This window comes from Sceloporus occidentalis, unplaced genomic scaffold, assembly GCF_023333645.1.
Source record: "Sceloporus occidentalis isolate IW3139 unplaced genomic scaffold, rSceOcc1.0.p SCAF_13, whole genome shotgun sequence".
NCBI lineage: Eukaryota > Metazoa > Chordata > Lepidosauria > Squamata > Phrynosomatidae > Sceloporus > Sceloporus occidentalis.
Window position 1 is genome coordinate 6,461,544 of NW_028316993.1, and position 20,521 is coordinate 6,482,064.

General features: G+C 50.2%; 2 protein-coding genes across 4 annotated transcripts in view; one reads left to right on the plus strand and one right to left on the minus strand.

The window, feature by feature from the left end:
- Positions 1-397: 397 nt before the first annotated feature.
- On the plus strand, positions 398-5,545 carry LOC149304731 (prenylated Rab acceptor protein 1-like). Of its 3 annotated transcripts, none has more exons than XM_089479321.1 (6): positions 398-486; positions 1,204-1,294; positions 1,790-2,002; positions 2,776-2,873; positions 3,416-3,517; positions 4,985-5,545. In XM_089479321.1, exons 2-6 carry the CDS (start codon positions 1,215-1,217, stop codon positions 5,071-5,073), a joined length of 582 nt encoding a protein of 193 aa, XP_089335447.1. In that variant the 5' UTR covers positions 398-486; positions 1,204-1,214; the 3' UTR covers positions 5,074-5,545. The 3 variants fall into 3 exon arrangements, with proteins under 3 accessions (XP_089335447.1, XP_089335449.1, XP_089335448.1); XM_089479323.1 differs by having other exon boundaries at positions 463-482; XM_089479322.1 differs by lacking the exon at positions 398-486 and adding an exon at positions 708-794.
- Positions 5,546-8,712: 3,167 nt separating this feature from the next.
- Positions 8,713-20,521, minus strand: part of ATP1A3 (ATPase Na+/K+ transporting subunit alpha 3) — a 28,633-nt gene continuing 16,824 nt past the window's right edge. The window contains exons 13-23 of the mRNA XM_089479320.1: positions 20,326-20,501; positions 18,159-18,295; positions 17,696-17,846; positions 17,302-17,470; positions 16,148-16,302; positions 14,898-15,021; positions 13,538-13,683; positions 12,539-12,669; positions 12,128-12,229; positions 11,095-11,186; positions 8,713-10,365 (exon numbers count right to left, since the gene is read on the minus strand). Coding sequence (XP_089335446.1) covers positions 10,337-10,365; positions 11,095-11,186; positions 12,128-12,229; positions 12,539-12,669; positions 13,538-13,683; positions 14,898-15,021; positions 16,148-16,302; positions 17,302-17,470; positions 17,696-17,846; positions 18,159-18,295; positions 20,326-20,501 — 1,412 coding nt within the window. The 3' untranslated portion in view covers positions 8,713-10,336. The remainder of the gene's footprint in view (positions 10,366-11,094; positions 11,187-12,127; positions 12,230-12,538; positions 12,670-13,537; positions 13,684-14,897; positions 15,022-16,147; positions 16,303-17,301; positions 17,471-17,695; positions 17,847-18,158; positions 18,296-20,325; positions 20,502-20,521) is intronic.

Here is a 20,521-nt window from a genome sequence, read left to right on the forward strand (position 1 = left end):
TGACCATTAAAACCAACCACCAAAATCCCACCAAAGGCCCTGAAAAGGACCATTTGGGTGTGAAAGTCACCAGATTGGCAACATGAGGGGCTATTCCTGGCTCTCTCTCGGGCGCCCTCTGGCGGATGCATGCAACCCTATTTCCCAATTCTAGCCACGGGGGGCGCGCGAGAGCCACGCAGCGATGGCTCTTAGCCGGATAACATCTAAGCCGGCTTTGAAGGCACAGGAGGGCGCCTGAGAAAGAGAGGTGAGGTTGGACTTCAACTCCCAGCGTACCTCCCCTCAGCCTGAAAAGGCTTCTGGGAGTTGTAGTCCACCCGGCTTTGCCGCAAAGCCTGGGCCCGGGCGCTGGGACTACGTTTCCCAGCGAGCGCCGCGGCTGTGACGCCTGCATCCGGGTCACGTGGCCGGTCTTGCCCCGCCCCTGGCCACGCAGGCCGCCTTCGCTGCTGGAGCGTCTCCTTCTTGCAAGGCAGGCGGCAGGTGAGCGCAGGGTCCGGTTGCCAGGGCGACCAGGGATGCAGGGGAGCATCCCCTGGAGGAGGCGCATCTTGCCTGGACCAAGCCAAGCCAAGGGGCCCCCTGACCCTTCCCCTTCCCTTTTAAGGCTGGGACCCCTCTTTTCCCCTCCTCCTTCTGCCCCCTCCCCTCCCCTCCCCATGCAAGGCTGCCAAAATATGAGGGGGGGGGGCTCCCTCAGGGGCGACCAGACCTGCCAGGTGGGGCTAAGGCTGGGGGAAGGAAGCCCTTTGACCAGGACAAACGCCCCCGCCCCGCCCTCCCTTTTCCAGGTATATTATTATTGTTATTATTAAATGGTATGTATAAAGGGCTTCAGGGGGGCATCCTCTGAGGCGCATCTTGCCTGGACCCAGCCAAGGCCAAGGGACCCTTTCCTTTTAAGGCAGGAACCCCTCTTTCTCCCCCTCCTCCTTCTGCCCCCCCCCCATGCAAGGCTGTCACAATTAAAACTTCACATCTAAACAATATAAAATTGCACCCATTAAAACCACAATGCAAACCCAGCACCCACCCCGTAGAGCAAGGCCCCATTCTTGCCAAGGAAACCCCATGCCAGGGCCTCCTTAGGGTGGGCCTAAGTCGGCTTAAGTGACTGAAAGGTAAAACGCATGCCCTCGCCTCTCACCTTTGGAGATGGACCATGTGCCACTCCTCTCCCATCTCTCTCTTTCTCTGCAGCCTGAAGCAAGATGGCGGGCAAAACAGGGCCAGAGCACCTCTTCAACCCCACAACGGAGATGGAGGCGGCGGGAAGCGTCCTGGGCACCAAGTAGGAAGGGATGAGGGTCCGTGGTGGGGATGCCCGGAGGTCTTCAGTGGCCCAGGAGGCTGTTCCTGCAGTCGCCAGGGGTCTTCAGGGATCAAGATGTATTCCCAAAATGTCACCGTTTGGGGGCAATTTCACCATCTTCTCTGAGTGATTTTGCCCCCCCCCCAAGAGAGGAACAGAAAGTTTTCCTATTTAAAAGTGAACCAGATGTGATTTATGGGTCACTTTCAGTTGGCAGCTGCCCCCCCCCCCCCATGTCACCTAGAAGGCTTTAAGGGACAGAAAAGGCATTTTTTCAGGCTGGCGCAATGGGTGGGTGGCCCTCCAAGGCCTCCTGGGTCCAGTCTGGACCAGTTGTCCATTGCTGCCAGAAGGAAAGAACCAAGGGCCCTGTAACAAGTGGGTTCTTTTAAGGGGGTCTCGGGGGGGCTTTGGGGCGGGGTGGCCTTTGGGGTCCGTGGCTCACATTTCTTTTTATGACTTGCCCTCTTCCAGGATCAACCTGCCGGCCCTCTTGCCCCAAGGACCGGCCAAGGAGTGGCTGGACCAGCGCCGGGCCACCATCCGGCCCTGGGCTAACTTCCTGGACCAGCGGCGCTTTGGGAAGCCCCGCAACTTTGGGGAGCTCTGCAAACGCCTTGCCCGCAACGTGGAGTATTTCCAGAGCAACTACGTCTTCGTCTTCCTCGGCCTCATCATCTATTGCCTGTGAGGGGTCTGGGGGTGTATATTATTATTATTATTATTATTATTATTATTATTGGAGTAGGTAGGGATTCCCCCCCCCCCCCAGACTTCCAGACAGAAAACCCATTTGGGGCCCAGAAACATTATCACATAATGTTTATATTTTACTAATTCAGTGTATATACTGCTTTCCTGCCATGAAGGACCCAAAGCGGCTTCATGCAGTTTTCCAGATGTTTTGGACTTCAGTTCCCAGAATTCCTGACTGTTGGCCCAGCTGGGGCTTCTGGGACTTGAAGTCCAAAACACATGGAAGACTAGAGTTTGGGAATGACTGGTTTAGTGCATAGGAACAAAATGCAGTACACTTCAGTCAATGAAATCGATGTGTTCTTCAGCATGACTTCTTCCACGGCTTTAGTTGCCATGGCTCCATGCTGTGGAGTTCTGGCGTTTGTGAGATATTTAGCTTTCTCTGTCAGGGAGTTCTGGTGCTGCACCCAAATACAAATCCCAGCATTCTGTACCATTTAGCCATAGCAGATAAAGTGGTGGAAGAAGTCATGCCAAAGAACACATCAATGTCATTAACTGAGGTATACTACATTTTGTTCCCATGCACTAAACCAGTGATTCCCAAACTTTGGTCAGACTGGATTCTTTCTGCAGTGTGGATGCTGGACCTGAGTGCAGCATTCCTGGTCCTGAGCATGGCTGGGGGAAAGGCCCACCACAGAAACCATGTGCAAACTGTCATGTCTCTCACCCGCCCGCCCTTGCCTCTCTCTCGGCAGCATCACTTCTCCACTCCTCCTAATCGCGCTTGCCGTCTTCTTTGGAGCCTGTTACATCATCTACCTGAAGACCCAGCAGTCCCAGCTGGTGGTCTTTGGTGAGTGGAAGGCCCTTGCTGGTCACTGGTTTGCTAAAGAGGTGGGTTACACACTGATAGGAGCAGTTTGAGGGTTGGACTTGGATCCTGGAGACCAAACTTTGCATCCCGGGTCGGCCATGGAAACTGGGTGACTTTGTGCAGGTCACACTCTCTCAGCCTCAGAGTATGGCAATGGCAACCCTCCCCTCTGAAGAAACTTGCCAAGAAAACCCCATGATAGGGTTGCCTTAGGCTAGAGTCACGGTAAGTCAGAAACCACTTGAAGGCACAACAACTCTCAGCCTGGTCTCTTTCGAGTCTGTACTTCCCAGAGAGGCCACCCGGTGGCGCTGTTTCAGCAGGAATGCTGCTCTGGGTCTTTTGCAAACCTCTTCCTGGGCTCTGACCCTCCAAGCAGTTTGCAAACCTGAGAAGGCCATTCTTTCCCACATTCATTGGAGGTAAGCAGGCAGAAACGTGGCTTTCCGCTCGTGGTCATTTTAATCAGGCAATGAAGGCTTCCGCCTTTGTCTCCATTCCTCTGCTCTTTCTCCCTCCAGGTCGGGAGCTGAGTACTGCCCACCAGTATGGCCTGGCCGGAGGCGTCTCCTTCCCCTTCTTCTGGCTGGCCGGAGCCGGGTCGGCCGTCTTCTGGGTCCTGGGTGAGTAGCCGCTGCCCTCCTTCTTGCTGGGCATTGCATTTATCCCACTTCTGAATAAATACAACATGTTTGCAGTTACATACCCTGTTGTGTACTGTATGTCCCTTTTGTGGCACCAACAACAGGTCATTCTGGAAGATTCTGTACATGGTTCTGATTATTGTACAGTTACATTTTGGGTATTTTTATAAACAATATATACACATACTCTCTCTCTCTAGTATAGTATGGCCCAGTATATGCTATAATCTCCAGAATGGACCAAGGAATATACTAGATATAGATATAGATACCCACACATACATACACACACACACTACATTGTATAGTATACTATCATATATATATATATATATATATATATATATATATATATATAAATTACCATAATGTATAGTATACTATAATATAGTGCAGTACTAAATACTCTCTCCTACTAGTCTAGACATTTTAGTCAAAGAAGCCCTGGGTCCCTTTATCCATAGATCCATGTAAGTGCTGTATTTTATCTCTTACAGAAAGAGGAGCCCTCTGTCCTGGAAGCACTGTCTCCCAGTTCTCTCATTGTTTTCCTTTGTCTCATCCTTTATATCCTTTATTATGTGCCCTTAAGTTTTACACTCGACTTATAATAATAATAATAATAATAATAATAATATGTTTTATTTATAGACCGCTATTCCGCAATGATCATAGCGGTGTACAGTAAAAATCACAATGCGATACAAAATACAAGGTGACAAAGGAGGGAGAAGTCTCGTCCTTCAGGCAGTCCCTGATGTTGCTGGGTCTGCCTGATGGCTCCCTCTGAGGCCGAGATGACAGTTGAGGAGGGAGGGGCCTCTTCCTTCAGGCAGTCCCTGATGTTGCTGGGTCTGCCTGATCGCTCCCTCTGAGGCCGAGATGACAGTTGAGGAGGGAGGGGCCTCTTCCTTCAGGCAGTCCCTGATGTTGCTGGGTCTGCCTGATGGCTCCCTCTGAGGCCGAGATGACAGTTGGGGAGGGAGGGGCCTCTTCCTTCAGGCAGTCCCTGATGTTGCTGGGTCTGCCTGATGGCTCCCTCTGAGGCCGAGATGACAGTTGAGGAGGGAGGGGCCTCTTCCTTCAGGCAGTCCCTGATGTTGCTGGGTCTGCCTGATCGCTCCCTCTGAGGCCGAGATGACAGTTGAGGAGGGAGGGGCCTCTTCCTTCAGGCAGTCACTGATGTTGCTGGGTCTGCCTGATGGCTCCCTCTGAGGCCGAGATGACAGTTGAGGAGGGAGGGGCCTCTTCCTTCAGGCAGTCCCAGACTTATCCACAGGTCAGAGCAAAATCTATAATTTTGACCCCAAAACCTGCCCTGGGGACGATTTATAGTTGAGTATATACTGTGTATAGTACAGTTTAGTGTATAGTATATTCCTCTATCCCTGCTGGAGATTATAGTGTCTTGTCTGGATAAATACAGACCTAAATACATTTCTGCAGGTGCCACGTTGGTGGTCATTGGTTCACATGCGGCCTTCCATGAGTTGGAGTCCAGCGAAGCGGATGAGCTGCAGATGGAGCCGGTGTGAAGCGCTTCCATGCCTCCCTCCCAAAAACCTCCTTCCTCCCCGTCTGGGTTCCCAAATGGATCGCCAGATCTTCTCTCTTTTGCGTTGCTGTTCCGTATCAATGCTGTACATACTGTTGCTGCTTCCCTTGATTTCTGTGTGCCATTTTCTCCTTTGAGTTCCCCAAGAGAGGGGTCTTATTGGGGGTCGGGGGAATCCCCCCCTTGATTAAAGCCACCTGGGACCTCCATGCTCCTTGCATTTCCAGGCTCCCCCATTCCCCAAATAGCTAAGGATGTCCCCCTTCTTCGAGTTCCTGCTCCCCTTGTGCTTTGGGGTCTCCGGTCCAAGGCCTCACGCAATGCCTTGCTAAGAACTTTCCTTCTTCCGCTTTCTATCCAGCAGCCAAGCTGTTACGGTTTATTGCAGACCCCCTGAATTCACAGCCTCTTTTCTCAACTTACTGGAAAAATTAAAGGCCTTAAAACTGGAACGTCCGTCCTTCGAGTGTTTAAATGCACGCTGTCTAAAAGGTCATCTAAATAAGTCCACTCCTGACACAAAACAGCTCTGGTCCAAGATGGATGTTTGGTAGCCATCAATTGGGAACGAAGGATCCATTGCGTTTGCCCTCCGGAGACGGAGAATGGCTCGCTCCACCCAGAGCCTTTTGAATCCACGGATAAGGAATCTCTGGATATAGAGGGACAACCGTACTTATATACATCCACAGATTCCTTCTCCACGGATTCAAACATTCACAGCTTGAAAATATATTTTTTAAAATATATATTATATATATAAAATATACAAATCCCAAAGGATACCATGATGGCCAAACGGCTGAGCTGGCTTTTCTTAACAGGAACAAACAAGCTGTGATAACAAAATGGCATCTCCATCGTTACAACCTCCAAATACTAGTTGTGGTTGTTGGTGTTGCGTGCCTTTAGTTCCTACTTACAGCAGCCCTAATGCCAACCTATTGTGGGGTTTTCATGGCAGGTTTTGCTCCAAGAGGGTTTGCCACCATGGTCTTCCTCTGAGGCTGAGAGAGTGTAACTTGCCCAAAGTGACCCAGTGGGTTCCCAATGGCTGAGCAGAGGTTCAATCCTCCTTCATCTCCCAGAGTCTTAGTCCAACACGGTTTCTTCAGAGGAGGTTTGCCACCATTGCCTTCCTCTGTGGCTGAGAGACTATGACTCGCCCAGGGTCATATTTCCAAGGCTGAGTGGGGATTCGAACCCTGGTCTACCAGAATCCTAGTCCAACAATCAAACCCTTGAAGGCTGCAAATGGAGATTTGCACCCGCCACCTTTTAAGGTTAATGTGCTTGGTTTTTAACAATGAAAAATGGGCATGAAAATAAGCACGGTGCCAATGGCATCCTTAGGATGGCAGCAAGAGCTGTGCCCATAAAACATGCCCATGGGGTTGTTAAAAGGCACAGGAGTGTTGGTTAGGCAAATAAATAAATAGCCCAAAAAAGCTGCCAGCCCTAAAAGTGAGGAGTGGCCGGATCCAAACAGGGCATAAGAGGCCATTGCCTTTCCTTTTGTGTGTGCCAACCTGGCCAGCCCTTGCCCTGCCACCTTGGCACCAGGGTCACCCAGCACCAACACCACCTCCGTCATCCATCATCCACTTCATCTGCTTTGTCACCATGGCGACCCCTTTCCCTCCATCCTCCGGTTGCCGTGGCAATGACCTCCTCCTCCTCTGCTCCCCCTCCCATCCCAGGGGAGCCAGATGGAAAAAGCAATCCGATTAAATTAGCCGGGTCAAGCAGCATCTTTTGGAGGCAGAGGAGAGGGCCATGCGTCTGTGGCAAGGGAGGCTTAAAAGGGACCAAGGTGGGCAGAGGACTAAGGGCCATCCCAGGGTAAGGTGCTGCAGCCATGCCCTCCCCAAAAAGGCATCCCTGCCCTGGACCTTGTCTGCTGCAGGGTTTGCAAGGGGCTGCTTGGCGTGGTCACCTTCTCGGGGCCAAACCCATGGTGACAGATCCAAAGCAGGCTGTCTTTAGCTATGTTTGGGGCAGGGCCCCATTTCAAGGTCCAGAGAGAAGGGCTGCTTTGGTGGCTGGTGTTGCGCATGTCTGTGTGTTTGCAAGCACTTTGCGTGCGTGTCTCCATCAGTGAGCAAACCGGTCTTGAACGGGCTGGAGATGCAGGCAAATGTAGAAATCAGCACAGTTCCTCTGTGTGTCTCTCTGTGTGCATGTTTTGCTAGTGGCTTAGCTGGGGTAGCCACAGACTAATAACAATGCTAACAATGCTCCCTCCATTGTGTTTTCCACCAGTCTGCAAAGTCCCTTGCATAAGTTGGATGGTGGTCCTCCGTCCATCCATTTGGAGCTGCTCCCGAAGCACCTCTTGCTACTGGAACCGGTTGCCTTCTTTCCCCAGAAGGCCCTGGTTCTCAACTTGTGGGACTTGATAGTTCATTACAAATCCCACCTTATTTGACCATAACTTATGGATTTGAATGCAAACCAGGGATGGTCCCAAACTCCAGTTGGCTACCTGAGGGAAAATGTGAGAGATGAAAAGGAGGATCAAAAGAGGAAGATGAAGAAGTAGAGGAAGAGGAGGAAGGAGAGGAAGGAGGAGGATGTTGTATGGCAGCCATGCCAAAAGGACTGGCAAAACATCTGGATGAAACCTCCATGAATAGGACCAGAGCAGTCTATGAAAAAGGTGGTGATGATGACTTTGGAGATGATGGTTGATGGAAAGGGCAGGAGAAGAACTCTGGCTGCACCTTTATTAGCAGTTTTTGTTGCTGTATGCCTTCAAGTCCTTTCCAACTTAGTTCAACTTTAAGGCGGTGGACCCATCCTGGGGTTTCCTTGGCAGCATTTGTTCAGAGGTTTGCCATGTCCTTTCCTTAAGGCTGGGAGAGTGTGACTCTCCCAGTGTCACACAGTGGGTTTCCGTGGCTGAACTGGGAACCAAATCCTGGTCTCCAGAGTCGCAGTCCAGCTCCCAAACCAATCTGCCACAATTAGAGATCAATTAAAATTAGCCAGTCTCAAAAGGGCTTCTCGGTTCCTCCCGTTTTTTATGCCGAAATAACTAGCACAGCTCTCTCTCTCTGAACAGTAATAGTAAGATTAGTAAGAGCAATAGGCAATTAGTCCCACAAGCCCATAGAGCCACAGCCAAGATGAGCATCAGCGCATAAGCACCTGTTGGGTGGAGGGAGGGATGCATGGTCCCTCTATTCAGAGCCAAATGAATTATTCATACTTATAAATATAAATGAATTAATTTATATTTAATTAACTATGGCAGAACTAATTGTGGGCTGTGCCATGTCTGGTTGCAAAGGGAGGGAGCAGGCAGGGCCATTGTCTGAAAGGGCTTCTCTTTGCAAAAACACATGGAAGGAAAGGGGCTTCTTGCAGCACATTAATACATTTGGGGGGCAAGGTGCCCATTCTTAGTCTGTTCATAGACTGTCTGAGGGGCTTTTAGAGGTACGACCCACACAGACACCCCAACTTCTCCTCCCCATTGGCACATCCTGCACTGTTCTCAGTCTAACAACTTACTTCTGTAAAATGGGCATGCTCTTTCTCACACCCCAAGGGCAATGCGTGCGCATGGAGGTGGCGGGGCCACTGTGGCTCACAAAGACAAACATCCCACTTTCACTGTTTTTTTAAATTTATTTTATTTGTTAAATCATTTTTTGTAATTTTCCCTTGTTTTGGTTGATTCACACGACGACACGATCCCAAAATGGAAAGGGGGAGATGGGACAGGACAGGACGACGCCTCCCCCGCCACGGGACCCCTTGCACCCCGACCCCTCCCCAAATATAAAGAAAAGAAGGGGCTTCTGTGTGTGGGTTTCAGAGGGTGGACACGGACAGAGGGAAGGGGCAGGCGGGTAGAGACAGAGAGGGACCCTTCCTTCCTTTCCTCCCCCAGGACAAGGCAAGGAGGGGAGCCATCCTGTCCTTCCTGGGGAGGGGAGGGACGGGGGGCACGGCTGGAACCTCCCTCGGCTCCAGGTGGGCAACGGACCAAGGACATGGGTGCCGGGTTCGAGGGGGAGATGGTGGACTGAGGAGGGGGCCAGAGAGGGTGGCCTTCAGCACCGGTGGGAGCAAAGCCAGGCATGTCCCCCAACCCACTTTCCCACCCCCCAATTTCCCCATGGAGGATTCTTCGGGAACAGGAAGGTCACAACGGACTGAGCACACACACACACACAACCCTCATACACACTCTCTCACAAACACACACAGAGGGAGGCATGGTAAGAAGCAACTGTCTTGGTCCTATGAAACTCTGCACATGCACAGGAGACCGAACCCTGGGGTTCATCAACACATCTAGCAGGAATCAGAAGCCGGGGGGCTGAATGGAGAGGGGCAGAAATTGGGGGAATATAGAATTCTGATGATTTAAGAATAAAAATTGGGTGGGTCCTCCCACCCCCCCCCCCCGAACCCCAAATTCTCCATCTTTGTGCTCAAGCGCTGAGCACCCCAGAGGTCTATTGAAGCTGGGGAGGATTTTGCTGGGCTGTGGGGTTGACCCATGCCTGCCCTCTCTGCCGAACATGTGTGCGCACACACAGACCCACACCAATATTCCCCATAGGAGGACAAGGGGAGGAAAGGGAGTGGATGGGGAATGACAGGGTGTCTCCTTGACCCCCAATTGGGTGCCCAAAGGCTAATCATGACGGCTAACCAGAAATCTGGGGTGGTACCCCCAACCTCCCCCCTCCCTCCCCCCAAACCCTGCCCTGTTTGGCTCACATAATCCGAGGCATTTTTTGGGGGTGCAGATGGTCCCCGGGTTCAAATCCAGCTACGGAAGGGAATTTGAAGCTGGCGAGGAGGGAGAGGAAAGGGGTGCCTTTTGCAGAGGTAAGTAGATATTTTGCCCCCTTTGTTTCTCCCATTTTTCTCTGGCACCCACTGCCCCACAAGCTGCTCCTAAAAACAATAGGGAGAGTATGGAAGATGGGTTTTTGGGACAGGGAGCAATGAGGGGGTGCCAGAGAAAAACCCCCAAAACGGACGAGGAGACAGACAGGTTGCCCTATCTCTGCCAGCGTTGGGGGGCAAGGGGAGAAAGGGGGCCGGGGTGGGACAGTTGGGTGTCTTGGTTTTGTTGTTTCGATCTTGGCGTGTACGATCCCAGCGTTTCCTCTCTCTCTTTCTCTCGTAATTGGAAGGAATGGGGGAAAGAGGCAGATTTTGGGAAGGGGGAGAGAACCCCCTCCCGGCGGGGGAGACGGCCAGAGGAGGAGGGCAAGGGCTCAGTAGTAGGTTTCCTTCTCCACCCATCCTGCAAGAGAAGGAGACAAAGGGTTCAGGATTGGGGCCACGGGACCCCCGCCACTCTCCCATCCCTTCCAGCCCCCCTTTCTCTGCCCTTTGTCCCCAAATAGGATCCGACTGGCAATCCCAACCGAAGGAGACCCATTGGCTTGATTGCATTTACGTAAATTCAACAATTGAGCAATGGGTCTATTTTAGGCTGCATCCACATTGGAGGAATGGTTTGGCATCCCTTTAACTCTTTTCGGGCTCAAGGCTATGGAATTCTGGGAGTTGGAGTATGTTTTGGGGTCCAGAACGGAGCTGTGCTGTGCTCCGCTCTGGACCCCACAACAAACTCCAACTCCCAGAATTCCATAGCCTTGAGCCAGGATGCTGAAAAGCGGGGCCAAACTGGGTTATTTCTCCAATGTGGGTGCAGCCCTAGTTCTCTCCAAAGCAACCAGACAAGTATAGAGTCAGGATTCCACTCTCTCGCTTCTTTTCCTGTGGAATGCTGGGATTGGTAGTTTAGGGAAGGGCATCTGGAATGGTACTCCAGATGTTCTGGATTTCACAACTCTTGGCCAAGTTGGCTAGGGCTTCTTTCTGGGAGCCAAAGTCCAAAACACTGGAGGACCAGAGTTTGGGCATTGCTGGGTTTGGGGCTACGCTGCAGCCCTGCACCCCCGGTTTTGTGCGTACCGTCCAGCCCCCTCGGCCCCTTCTCTGCCCCTATTTCCCCGGTGCCTCTCACCTCCTGGGTTGCGGCGCAGGATCAGCTTACGGATCTCATCATACACAAAAATGAGGAAACTGTAAGGGAAGGCGCAGAACCACCAGCTTGGCCTAAGGAAAGGACAGAAAGGGAGGCATTGAGCCCAAAACATTTAGGACAGGTCTACCAGGGAGAAGCCATCGGACCCAGCCGCCTTCCAATAAATGTAGGACGGTCGGGTGGAGGACAGATTGCTTTCTGCTTGGGGAGGATCGAAGCCAAGAGATGAGAAAGAATATTCTGGCTCAATGTTAGGAATCGAGGTGGTAGATCTCAAGGCCTGGCCCTAAATCTCCACTTTTTTGTGGGTCAACTCCAGGCAAGATGCAAGAGTCCTGTAGCTTTTAAAGTTTGTAATGTTATACTGTTTTTGTTTGATGGTTTTAATTGTCTTAAAACTTTTATTGCAAAGACGTTTAGATTTTTAATTTAATTTCTGAGCCCCCCTTGGGCCCCATTCTGGGAGAAAGGCGGCATAAAAATGAAGTAAATAAATACAATAAACCAAGAGTCCAGTTTTGGGGAGCTGAGCTCCAGGCGAGAGAAGAGGGCTGTCTGCCAGTCTCCATCTCACCTGGAAGAGCGACGGAGGGATACAGTCTGCCCTGTTCCATTGGTTTGTTTTGCAAAGACTCTTTGTGCATTTGCTTAGTTGGCTTCCGTAGTTTGTAACTGAGGACTAAGGGGGAAAGTGGGTGGAAGAGAGAGATACCTGGACATTTTCAAAGCAGTTGAAAAAGTGGAAGACAGAGGACTAGCCAGGACTGTCCCTGCCAAATTGGGACAGTTGGAAGTATGAAGGGGGTGGCCAAGAAACTCAAGAGAAACAGCCAGAAAGCAACCCAAATCTTTAATCGAGGGGGGCGACTGCAGGGTCTGCAATTCAGGGGGGCTTTCATTCATTGAGATGTAGGACCCTTGGGCTTCACTTTCCCCACCTGGAGTGCAACTGCTTGCAGCCGTGGGGTTTGAAGACGGTTAGGGATAGGGTCAGGCTTTGCCCCATACTCACTTCAAGGGGTACATTCTCAGGGCCACATCCATCCCAGGACAGTAGGAGAGGAAGGCAGCCAAGGCAGTTTCTTCAAAGAGGCCAAAGATAAGGATCTTGTTTCTGGAGAAAGAGAGAACAACAAAGTGTGAGTCCTGCTCACTCAAAGAGACCTCCATTTCTCCACTCGCAATGCATTGTCCCCATAGGGAGTGGGATTTCAAGGGCACCCCTTGATTCTTCTATATAGGGATTCTTGGCTGGGGATTATAGGAGGTCCGAAATATGCAGAGGCACCCCAAGCCCAAACCTCCTTCTCAAGGGTCCCAGGTGTAACCCTCCGCTTTGTCCACATTTCTTACAGCTTCCCTCCAAAGGCCATTCCCTGGCGCACCAAACGCTGGAGGAAAAGGAAGAGTGAGGAGGGCTCACCTCATGCCTTGCTGGAAGACTGAATTCCTTCTGGTTTTGCAGATGATCAGGTCGGCCCATTGCACCACAACGATGCTGACGAAGAAGGCCGTGTGGCAGGTGAACTCCACCACTTTGCGCTGCTCATAGGTCTGGGAAGGCAAGGGCAACGTGGGAAAACAGGACCAATGCAACCGGCCAGAAACACGGCAGTGCAGCCACACAAGGCAACCTAAGGCCCCATTGAGCACTGTGTAAAAACGGCTTTCTTATCATATTTATTTGTATGTTCTAAATGCTGCTTAGTGTTTTTGACGGTTTAATTCCATTTTTAACGGTGATCTTTTGTGCTGTTGTTGTTGTTGTTATACTACTAACCATCGCTATATAGGCTGAGTCTCCAGAATTCCAGAATTCCAAAATCCTCCGAAAACCAACATCTTTTGATTTCTGATGATTTAATGTACACAAACTTTGTTTCGTGAACAAACTTATTAAAAGCACTGCCTATAAAATTAAACTTCAGGCTATCCTTATGTACATATATGCAAACAGAAGTATTTCAAATTCTAGAAGAAATAATCCGAAACCCAAAGCACTTCTGGTCCCAAGTATGGCCAACAGGATTCAATGTTGAATGTTTTAATAAAGTATTTACAGATGCACCCTAGGTGCCCCCCCCCCCCCTCAATTCTGGAGTCTTACTGGATCCAGTGAGGCTTAGCAGCACTAAATACGAGGCAATAATCCTATAAACTCTTCTCAGGCCGATACGATGGGGCTGGAATTTGTTCTTCCCTAACTGGCCAGGGGTGACCCCATGTTTGCATCCAATGGCTGCAACACTTCCCCTGTTTTTCCTGTAAATCATAGCCCAACACTAGTCCAGAGACCACCATTTTGAGTCGTGCAGCTATAAAGCACAATCCCTGCAGTAACAGCAAACGTCTGTTTACAGTAATTTTGCCAAATGGTCAACCGCAACATGGATAAAACCAAGGCGGCCTCCTGCCCACTTACCCATTGCTGCCCATAGGAATCTTCCAAATCGTTGACTGTCCGGTCGTCCCAGTTAAGGCGGATTCCCACCAGAACGGAGGGCAGGAACCCATTCTCGGCCAAGATCACAAAGTAGGAGAAGAAACCCCCCAGCGCCTGAATCATTCCTGCAAAAGGATTGGGAAGCCAGGAAGTCCATCTTGACCACACAAGCCCCAGCTCCTCTCCTGTCTCCCCGTCAGCCATTTTAAAACATGGCAGGTCCTCTGTTGGTCCCATTCTGAACTCATGTGTTTGCACTGCAGATATAGCTACCCAAAACTATGGGTTCCTCTGCGTACCATCTCTGGCATGCAAGCGCCACAGCAGTAGTGGTATCTATTGGCTCTCATGTTAATGGAACCCTCCAAGGCACTGAACCCTGTCTTGCAAAATGAATGAATGAATGAATGAATGTTCAGAAGGAAGCAGAGAATCCTGTCCGACAGTGTGCCATACTTCCCCCAGGTGACCAGATGAGCGGCCATGTGCAAAACTGTATATTTATGGCCACAGAACCATGGAAGAGGGGACCAGCCACAGAATTAAGTGCGCCGAGTGAGTGATTAGCTGCTGCTTGGAAAAGGCAGAGAGATTAATCCAATCAAGGACAAAAGAGCTTAGGCAAAGTCAAGTCAGATGCATTTGGCTGACTTTCTTTCCCATTTCCAACTTTGGAGGACAAATCCGATTCAGAAATTGCATCCGAACGCAGAGGAAACTGTCTCTTACAAGGTGAGGCTGCTTGTCCCTTTGTGTCACTGCTGCTGTCCCTCCTGAATGGCAGACTCGTCATTGTCTCAAGGCGAGATCAGGTATAACCTTGACCCCAGAAGGATACCATAAAATATGGGAGTGATTTAATAAAATGATTGAAAGCAGGAGTTCATGGAAAGCAGCTAATGTTTTGGCTTCTCTGCTTTTCTCAGTGATGTGTGTTGGAATGAATACCATTCGTTCATTCATGTATCTATTCTGGGCTAATAATGGACTAAATCCAGCACAGGGGCAGAGAAGTCTACTCCTAAATCCCTTAAAGGCTGGGAACCTTGGATACAGAATAAATTACAAATAACCAGAAATGTACAATTTCTTGGTGAAATATCAGATTTAAGACATCTGGGTGCCAGGCGCAGAGTTGGATGAGGTTTTTGGCAGACTCTACGTTGGCTTTGTGAACATCACTCTTCCAGGGCTAAATCTCACTCTGGAGACCCTTGGACCACAGAGAGGCACAGGGCTTGGGAGACCTCCGCTGGACCGCGTCCCGTGGCCTTTCCCCACATCGGTGCATGCCCAGTGGCCACTTTGCCCACAACCCCCTTGTGCCCCCAAAGCTCACCGATCTGCCCGTAGGCCATGCTGATCAGGCGCTCGTTGACCAGCTTGTCGGTCCGGGGGTTTCGAGGCTGGCGCTTCATGATGTCGCTCTCAGCCGCTTCATAGGCCAAGGAGATGGCCGGCACCTGCAGGCAAAGTCAAGGCTGGGCTTAGTAGGGTTGCCAAGTGCCTGGGTGGGACATGTCCTTTTCCAAAAAGAAATGTTTAAATATTCAAATACAAATGTATTCAGCATATATGTATACAGCATGGAGAAAGAGAGAGAAAAGGGACAGATCCAGGTGCAAATCTAGACAGACCAAACTGAGGCTTATCAGACATTAGCCCTATTAAGAGATGAAGTGCCTCATTGAACCAGACAATAATAAGTGGAGGGTCATGGGGAAAGAGAAAGACTTCTCTTCAGGTGGACGGACTCCATCAAAGAAGCCATGGCTAATGTCCAGAGCTTACAAGGTCTCAGCAGTGAATGGCCAGAGGGCCCTTGGGAGGTCTCTCATTCAGAGGCTCACCATAAGTGCCCTTTCCTTGTTAGATGCCTCCAAACAGACTCAAACTGGACCTTATCCCAGGGGTTTCTTGGCCAGATTTCTTTAGAGGAGGTTTGCCTTTGCCTGCCTCTGAGACTGAGAAAATGTGACTTGCCCAAGGTCACCTGGGAGTTCCAATGTCTGAGTGGAGATTCGAACTCTGGTCTCACAACTCCTAGTCCAGCATTCAAACAATTATTTTGTTTGTTATTGTTGTTCACCTGCAGGTGAATTCCAGAAACCAAATTCTACAGTTAAGATATGGGAATCGAGAGGCCATTTTACTAGATGTTGTTGTACTGCAAGCCGCATCTCTGGCCAGCATAGCTAATGGTGAGGAATGCTGGGAGCTGTAGTCCGAAAGCCTCTGGGCCTGAAACCTATTGGTTTGTTCCAAGTAGAGCAGAGACACTGAATTTAATGTTGAATGGTGAGTCATACACTTGAGCAAATCCTACTGACTGAATGGGTCTACTTTGGTGAGACTACAAATAGGACCCAGGCCCTGGGAGTCTGCATGATTCCCACCTGTGTCATTCTTAGCCATTCAGTCAACCCACTGAACCAATGGGATTTATGGGAGTGTTGACTTTCCATTCAACGGATTGACTCTAGATGGTAGGAACCGATAATGTAATGCAATCCAGGGATGGCGCAGGGCAGAGCCCTTCTCGTAAAACAGTTTGCAGGGTTGCCAAGTGGGGGGCTGGAGGGGACTCACCATGTCGGTGCCCAAGTCGATGCAGAGGATGGTGATGGTCCCCAGGGGCAGAGGGATGTTGGCCATGATGAAGAGCAAGAAGGGGGTGATTTCGGGGATGTTGCTGGTCAAGGTGTACGCAATGGACTTCTTCAGGTTGTCGAAGATCAGGCGGCCTAGTGGGAGGGAGACACATGGGCATGAGGGGGGGCACAGCTGGGGGCATGGAAAGCAGGAGGCCCAAAAGTCAGAGCTAGATGGACCAAAGGGGGGGGGGTGCTCCCATTTGCCACAGTCCAAGGCGTTTCCCTTCCTTTATGGAGACAAAAGCACCCCTTTCTTAGGAAGCTGGGAAAAATTACTTTGGGGGACTACAGCTTCCGTCATCTGACCACTAGTCCTGTTGCCAAAGGAATTTGAGCCACTGGTAGTTCAAAAAAAGTAACTTGCCTAAGCTGTCTTTCCTTGGGCACTACAATTTCCAGAATCCCCAGCTAACACAGCCATGGGCACACTTGCTGCTAAATTCTGAAAGTTATTCTCCAAAGAATTAATCTTCCTAAGGTCTCCCTTTCCCTGAGGACTACAACACCCAAAATCCCCCAATTACCATGACTAGTGGTTATGCTAGCAGGGGGATTTGGGGTGTTGCCATCCCAAAAAAGGAACTTCCCTGAGCTCTCCCCTCCAGGAGAGGCAGTCGATCTTTCCAGTCCATTACATTTTGCACAATGTCTTCCTGTAATGTGAAGATCCAAAAAATGTTTTTTCCCCCTGTGTGTATGGCTATAGGCCTGCGATGATGGGAGTTGTAATCCAATACACCTGGAAGATAACTAAGTTGAAGAAGGATACTTTTACACTGAGGTGAGAATCTTGCAGCCATAAAGAACTGTTTGGATTACAGCTCCCAGCATTCCCAGTAAGGATAGGCAATGGCAAGGGATGCTGTGATCTGCAATCCAATGAAATCTGGAGAGCTGCAGGGTTGCCAAGGCTGCTTTATATAATGGGTAACCTGTTGTAAAGGAACAGGTCATACTGGATGCCCCATGGGATTCTGGGCTCTTTTCCTCCACAGGTGAGGTTCGAACCCTGACCCCCAAGTGGGATTCCGGTCTGAGTCTTCTCCTGCCTCCCCACATCCAAACCCTTGCACACCCCACATTGCTCACCCTCTTCCACTCCAGTGACAATGGAGGCAAAATTGTCGTCCAGGAGGATCATGTCGGCCGCTTGCTTGGAGACGTCTGAGCCGGCGATGCCCATGGCCACCCCGATGTCCGCCTTCTTCAGGGCAGGTGAGTCATTCACTCCGTCGCCTGTCACAGCCACAATGGCCCCCTGGAAAAAGGCAGGGAAAAGGCCACCCCACTTTCCAGCTGCTCTCTCCTCCTCCCACATTCCCCCTTCATCCTCAGATTACTTCAGTTGCAAAATTGTGGGTTTTCCCCTCATAACGTTTGCCATCTTGACCACATGTGACCCAGCTGTCATCTGTGAAATGTCAGGAACATGGGGCTGCAGAGATATTATAGGGCACATTTGGGGTTCCTTCGAAGGTCCTACCTGTCTCTGGCAGCCTTCCACAATGATGAGCTTCTGCTGCGGAGAGGTCCGCGCAAAGACAATTTCAGTGTGGTTCTGCAAAATCTCATCAATTTGCTCTGCGCTCATGTCTTTCAGGTCCGTGCCATGGATCACACAGGCTTTGGCATCCCTGGGTGGGTGGAAGATGGCAGTTGCGGTAGGGATGCGGCAGAAGGCATGCACAGCCCTCCATGCCACAGGCAAGAGGAGACTCACCAGCACCAATGGGGAATCTAAATAAATGCACAGAGATCCCAAAGAGGAGCCAGTGTGGTGCAGGGGTTTGAGCCCTTGTCTAGGGGTGCATATACATTGTAGAAGTAATGCAGTTTGACACCATTTCAAGTGCTGTGGCCTTCCTCTGACCCTTCCAGAATAGACCGACCGACCGACCGACCTTCCTTCTCTCCTTAGTCCCATACATCCATACTTCCAACCTCACCTGGGGTTAACCTGGCTGACGGGGATGTTCAGTCGTGCGGCTATGTCTTCCACAGTCTCATTGCCCTCAGAGATAATTCCCACACCTTTGGCGATGGCCTTGGCTGTGATGGGATGGTCACCAGTCACCATGATCACCTGGTTGGGAACAAGGGAGAAGGGAGAGGGTGACCAACAGGGTCCCATTAAAATCTAAGGAGACTGTCCAGCAATTTGCAACATCCTTCCAGGCCCAGAGCAACCCAACCCAACCATCCATCCTAAGAGCCACAGCTGCCATTCTCCTTTGGTCCCTGAGATGCTGCTCGAGATATTACTTTTTGCAAACTATGAAGGTATAAGGGACTCTGGGTCAGAAGATGGCATAAGGTATTTCATAGGGCTAGTAACTGTTCAGTCTTTGCAGATGTTTCTGCATTGCAACTCCCAGCAGACAGGTGTAAGGAATGCTGGGAGCCATAGTGTCTGGAGAGCTACACAGTTCCTACCCTTGGAACTAAAGGATCAACCGATAGACCTCTGGCGAATTTTCTGACTTCCAATTATGCCGCTACAGAATAAGACAACGACTTTTCCACCTTGAAATGCTTGGAGTTAACTAAGAATGGACTTTTCTGCAACCGGGCTGTAAGTTTGCTTCAGTACTGAGTATTGGAAACAAACCCCTAAGTGCATCATTTGCCCAAAGACACCTCATTCTTCATTGCTAGGTCACCATCTTTCGCACCTGGCTCTGGTGGGCAGATCTTCGGATTCTAGTAAAATACAAAATAATTTCTGGGAAGTCTAAAGAATGCTCATTCCTGACCGGCCCCAGTTTTCTAGGAGGGTCCCAATGGTCACCATGGCCAAAAGACCGCTTTCCCGACACATCTCTTGGGCCTGACGCAGACCCAGTGTGCTGCCGCAGCTGCTCAAGTTGCCATTGGCTCAGGCACTCTTACATCACAGGCCTCCAGCCAATCCACCGAGGAACAAAAGGGGAATTTGCTGATGCTGGACTCTGCAGTCCGTGGAGGGAATTGTTAATGAGAGAGCAGCGCTGGGATATATATATATATATATATATATATATATATATATATATATATGTGCGCGCGTGCTGAGGGGCTTTTGAAGGTCCCAGCAGTTGCAGGCCACCTGAGCAATTCCAGAACCTTCCAGGAGAAAGAGACCCAAAACAGGTGCTGTTTCTCCTCTAAGGCTGGACTTCCTCTCCCAGGAGAAAAACGCAGCCAAGGAGGGAGCAAGAGAGCACCAAACAGCTGCAGCCTCCCAGAATAGATGACTGCTCCGCACCGAGCCACGGAGAGCTTCATGGGTGAGAACAAATCATTCCTCCAGTTTTCTGCTCTCTGGACAGCGGCGCCAAGCATTTTGGTCCCTTCCTGACCTCTATTAGTCCTTTGGGAAGTTGTTTTCGGAATTAGTTTGCACATTAATGTAGGTGCATTTTCTGAGCAGAAAACATCTTTCCTATTCAGGGAAGACTGTTCAAGCACATATCACACCATTTCCTCTACAGGAAACAGTATAGATATAGATATAGATATATAAAGCCAAAAGGGTGTTTTCTCCGTTCGAGAGAAACTTGCTGAAGTGTGAAGGAAGTTGCCATCTGCCTTGTAACTGTTTGTGTCTTTTCCGGTAGAGAACCCCAGAAAAAACCTTTCTTGATTCAGGGTGCATTTATGCTCCAGAAATAATGCAGTTTGACACCAGTGTAAGTGCTGTAGCTCCATTCCATGGAATCCTGGGATTTGTAGTTTTTGTAGTTTGGCCTTTTCTGCAAAAGCATGCTGGTGCCCCCCCCCCCCGAACTATAAATCCCAGGATTCTGTAGGAAGGAACCGTGGCAGCGGATGTGTGTCAGACTGCATTATTTCTGCAGTGTAGATGCACCCTTAGAAACAAGTAACTGTAGAAATTATTGCTGTCCATGGTCATCCCAAAGTCAACATGCTCTAGGGGTAGTTCAGTTCAGCCCTGGGAAAAGTTACTTTTTTGGCTATAGCAGCAAAAATGCACTAATTGAAAGAGAGAGAGAGAGAGAGAGAGATGCATTCTGGGAAATGACAACAGATCTAATTTGGAAAAAACAATGTTTCCCCAACGGTGGCTGCTAGAGCCCTTGAAGCCCAATGTCTGGGGAGGGGAGGGGGCTTTACCTTGATGCCGGCACTTCGGCATTTTCCCACGGCGTCAGGGACGGCCGCTCTGGGGGGGTCGATCATGGACATGAGCCCCACGAAGCAGAGGTTGTCGGTGCAAAAGTTGACATCGTCACAGTCGAAGGCAAAGCCTTTGGGGTACTGCTCCTCCGGCATGAAGTAGTGGCAGAAACCTACCGGGGCAGAAGGACAT

What these genes read in the sequence shown, in the direction of transcription:
- LOC149304731 (XM_089479321.1), top strand. Translation starts at nt 1,215, where the DNA reads ATGGCGGGCAAAACAGGGCCAGAGCACCTCTTCAACCCCACAACGGAG. An exon ending in GTCCCAGCTGGTGGTCTTTG is followed by an intron (nt 2,874 to 3,415) that starts GTGAGTGGAAGG and finishes TTCTCCCTCCAG; the next exon opens with GTCGGGAGCTGAGTACTGCC. An exon ending in GGCCGTCTTCTGGGTCCTGG is followed by an intron (nt 3,518 to 4,984) that starts GTGAGTAGCCGC and finishes ACATTTCTGCAG; the next exon opens with GTGCCACGTTGGTGGTCATT.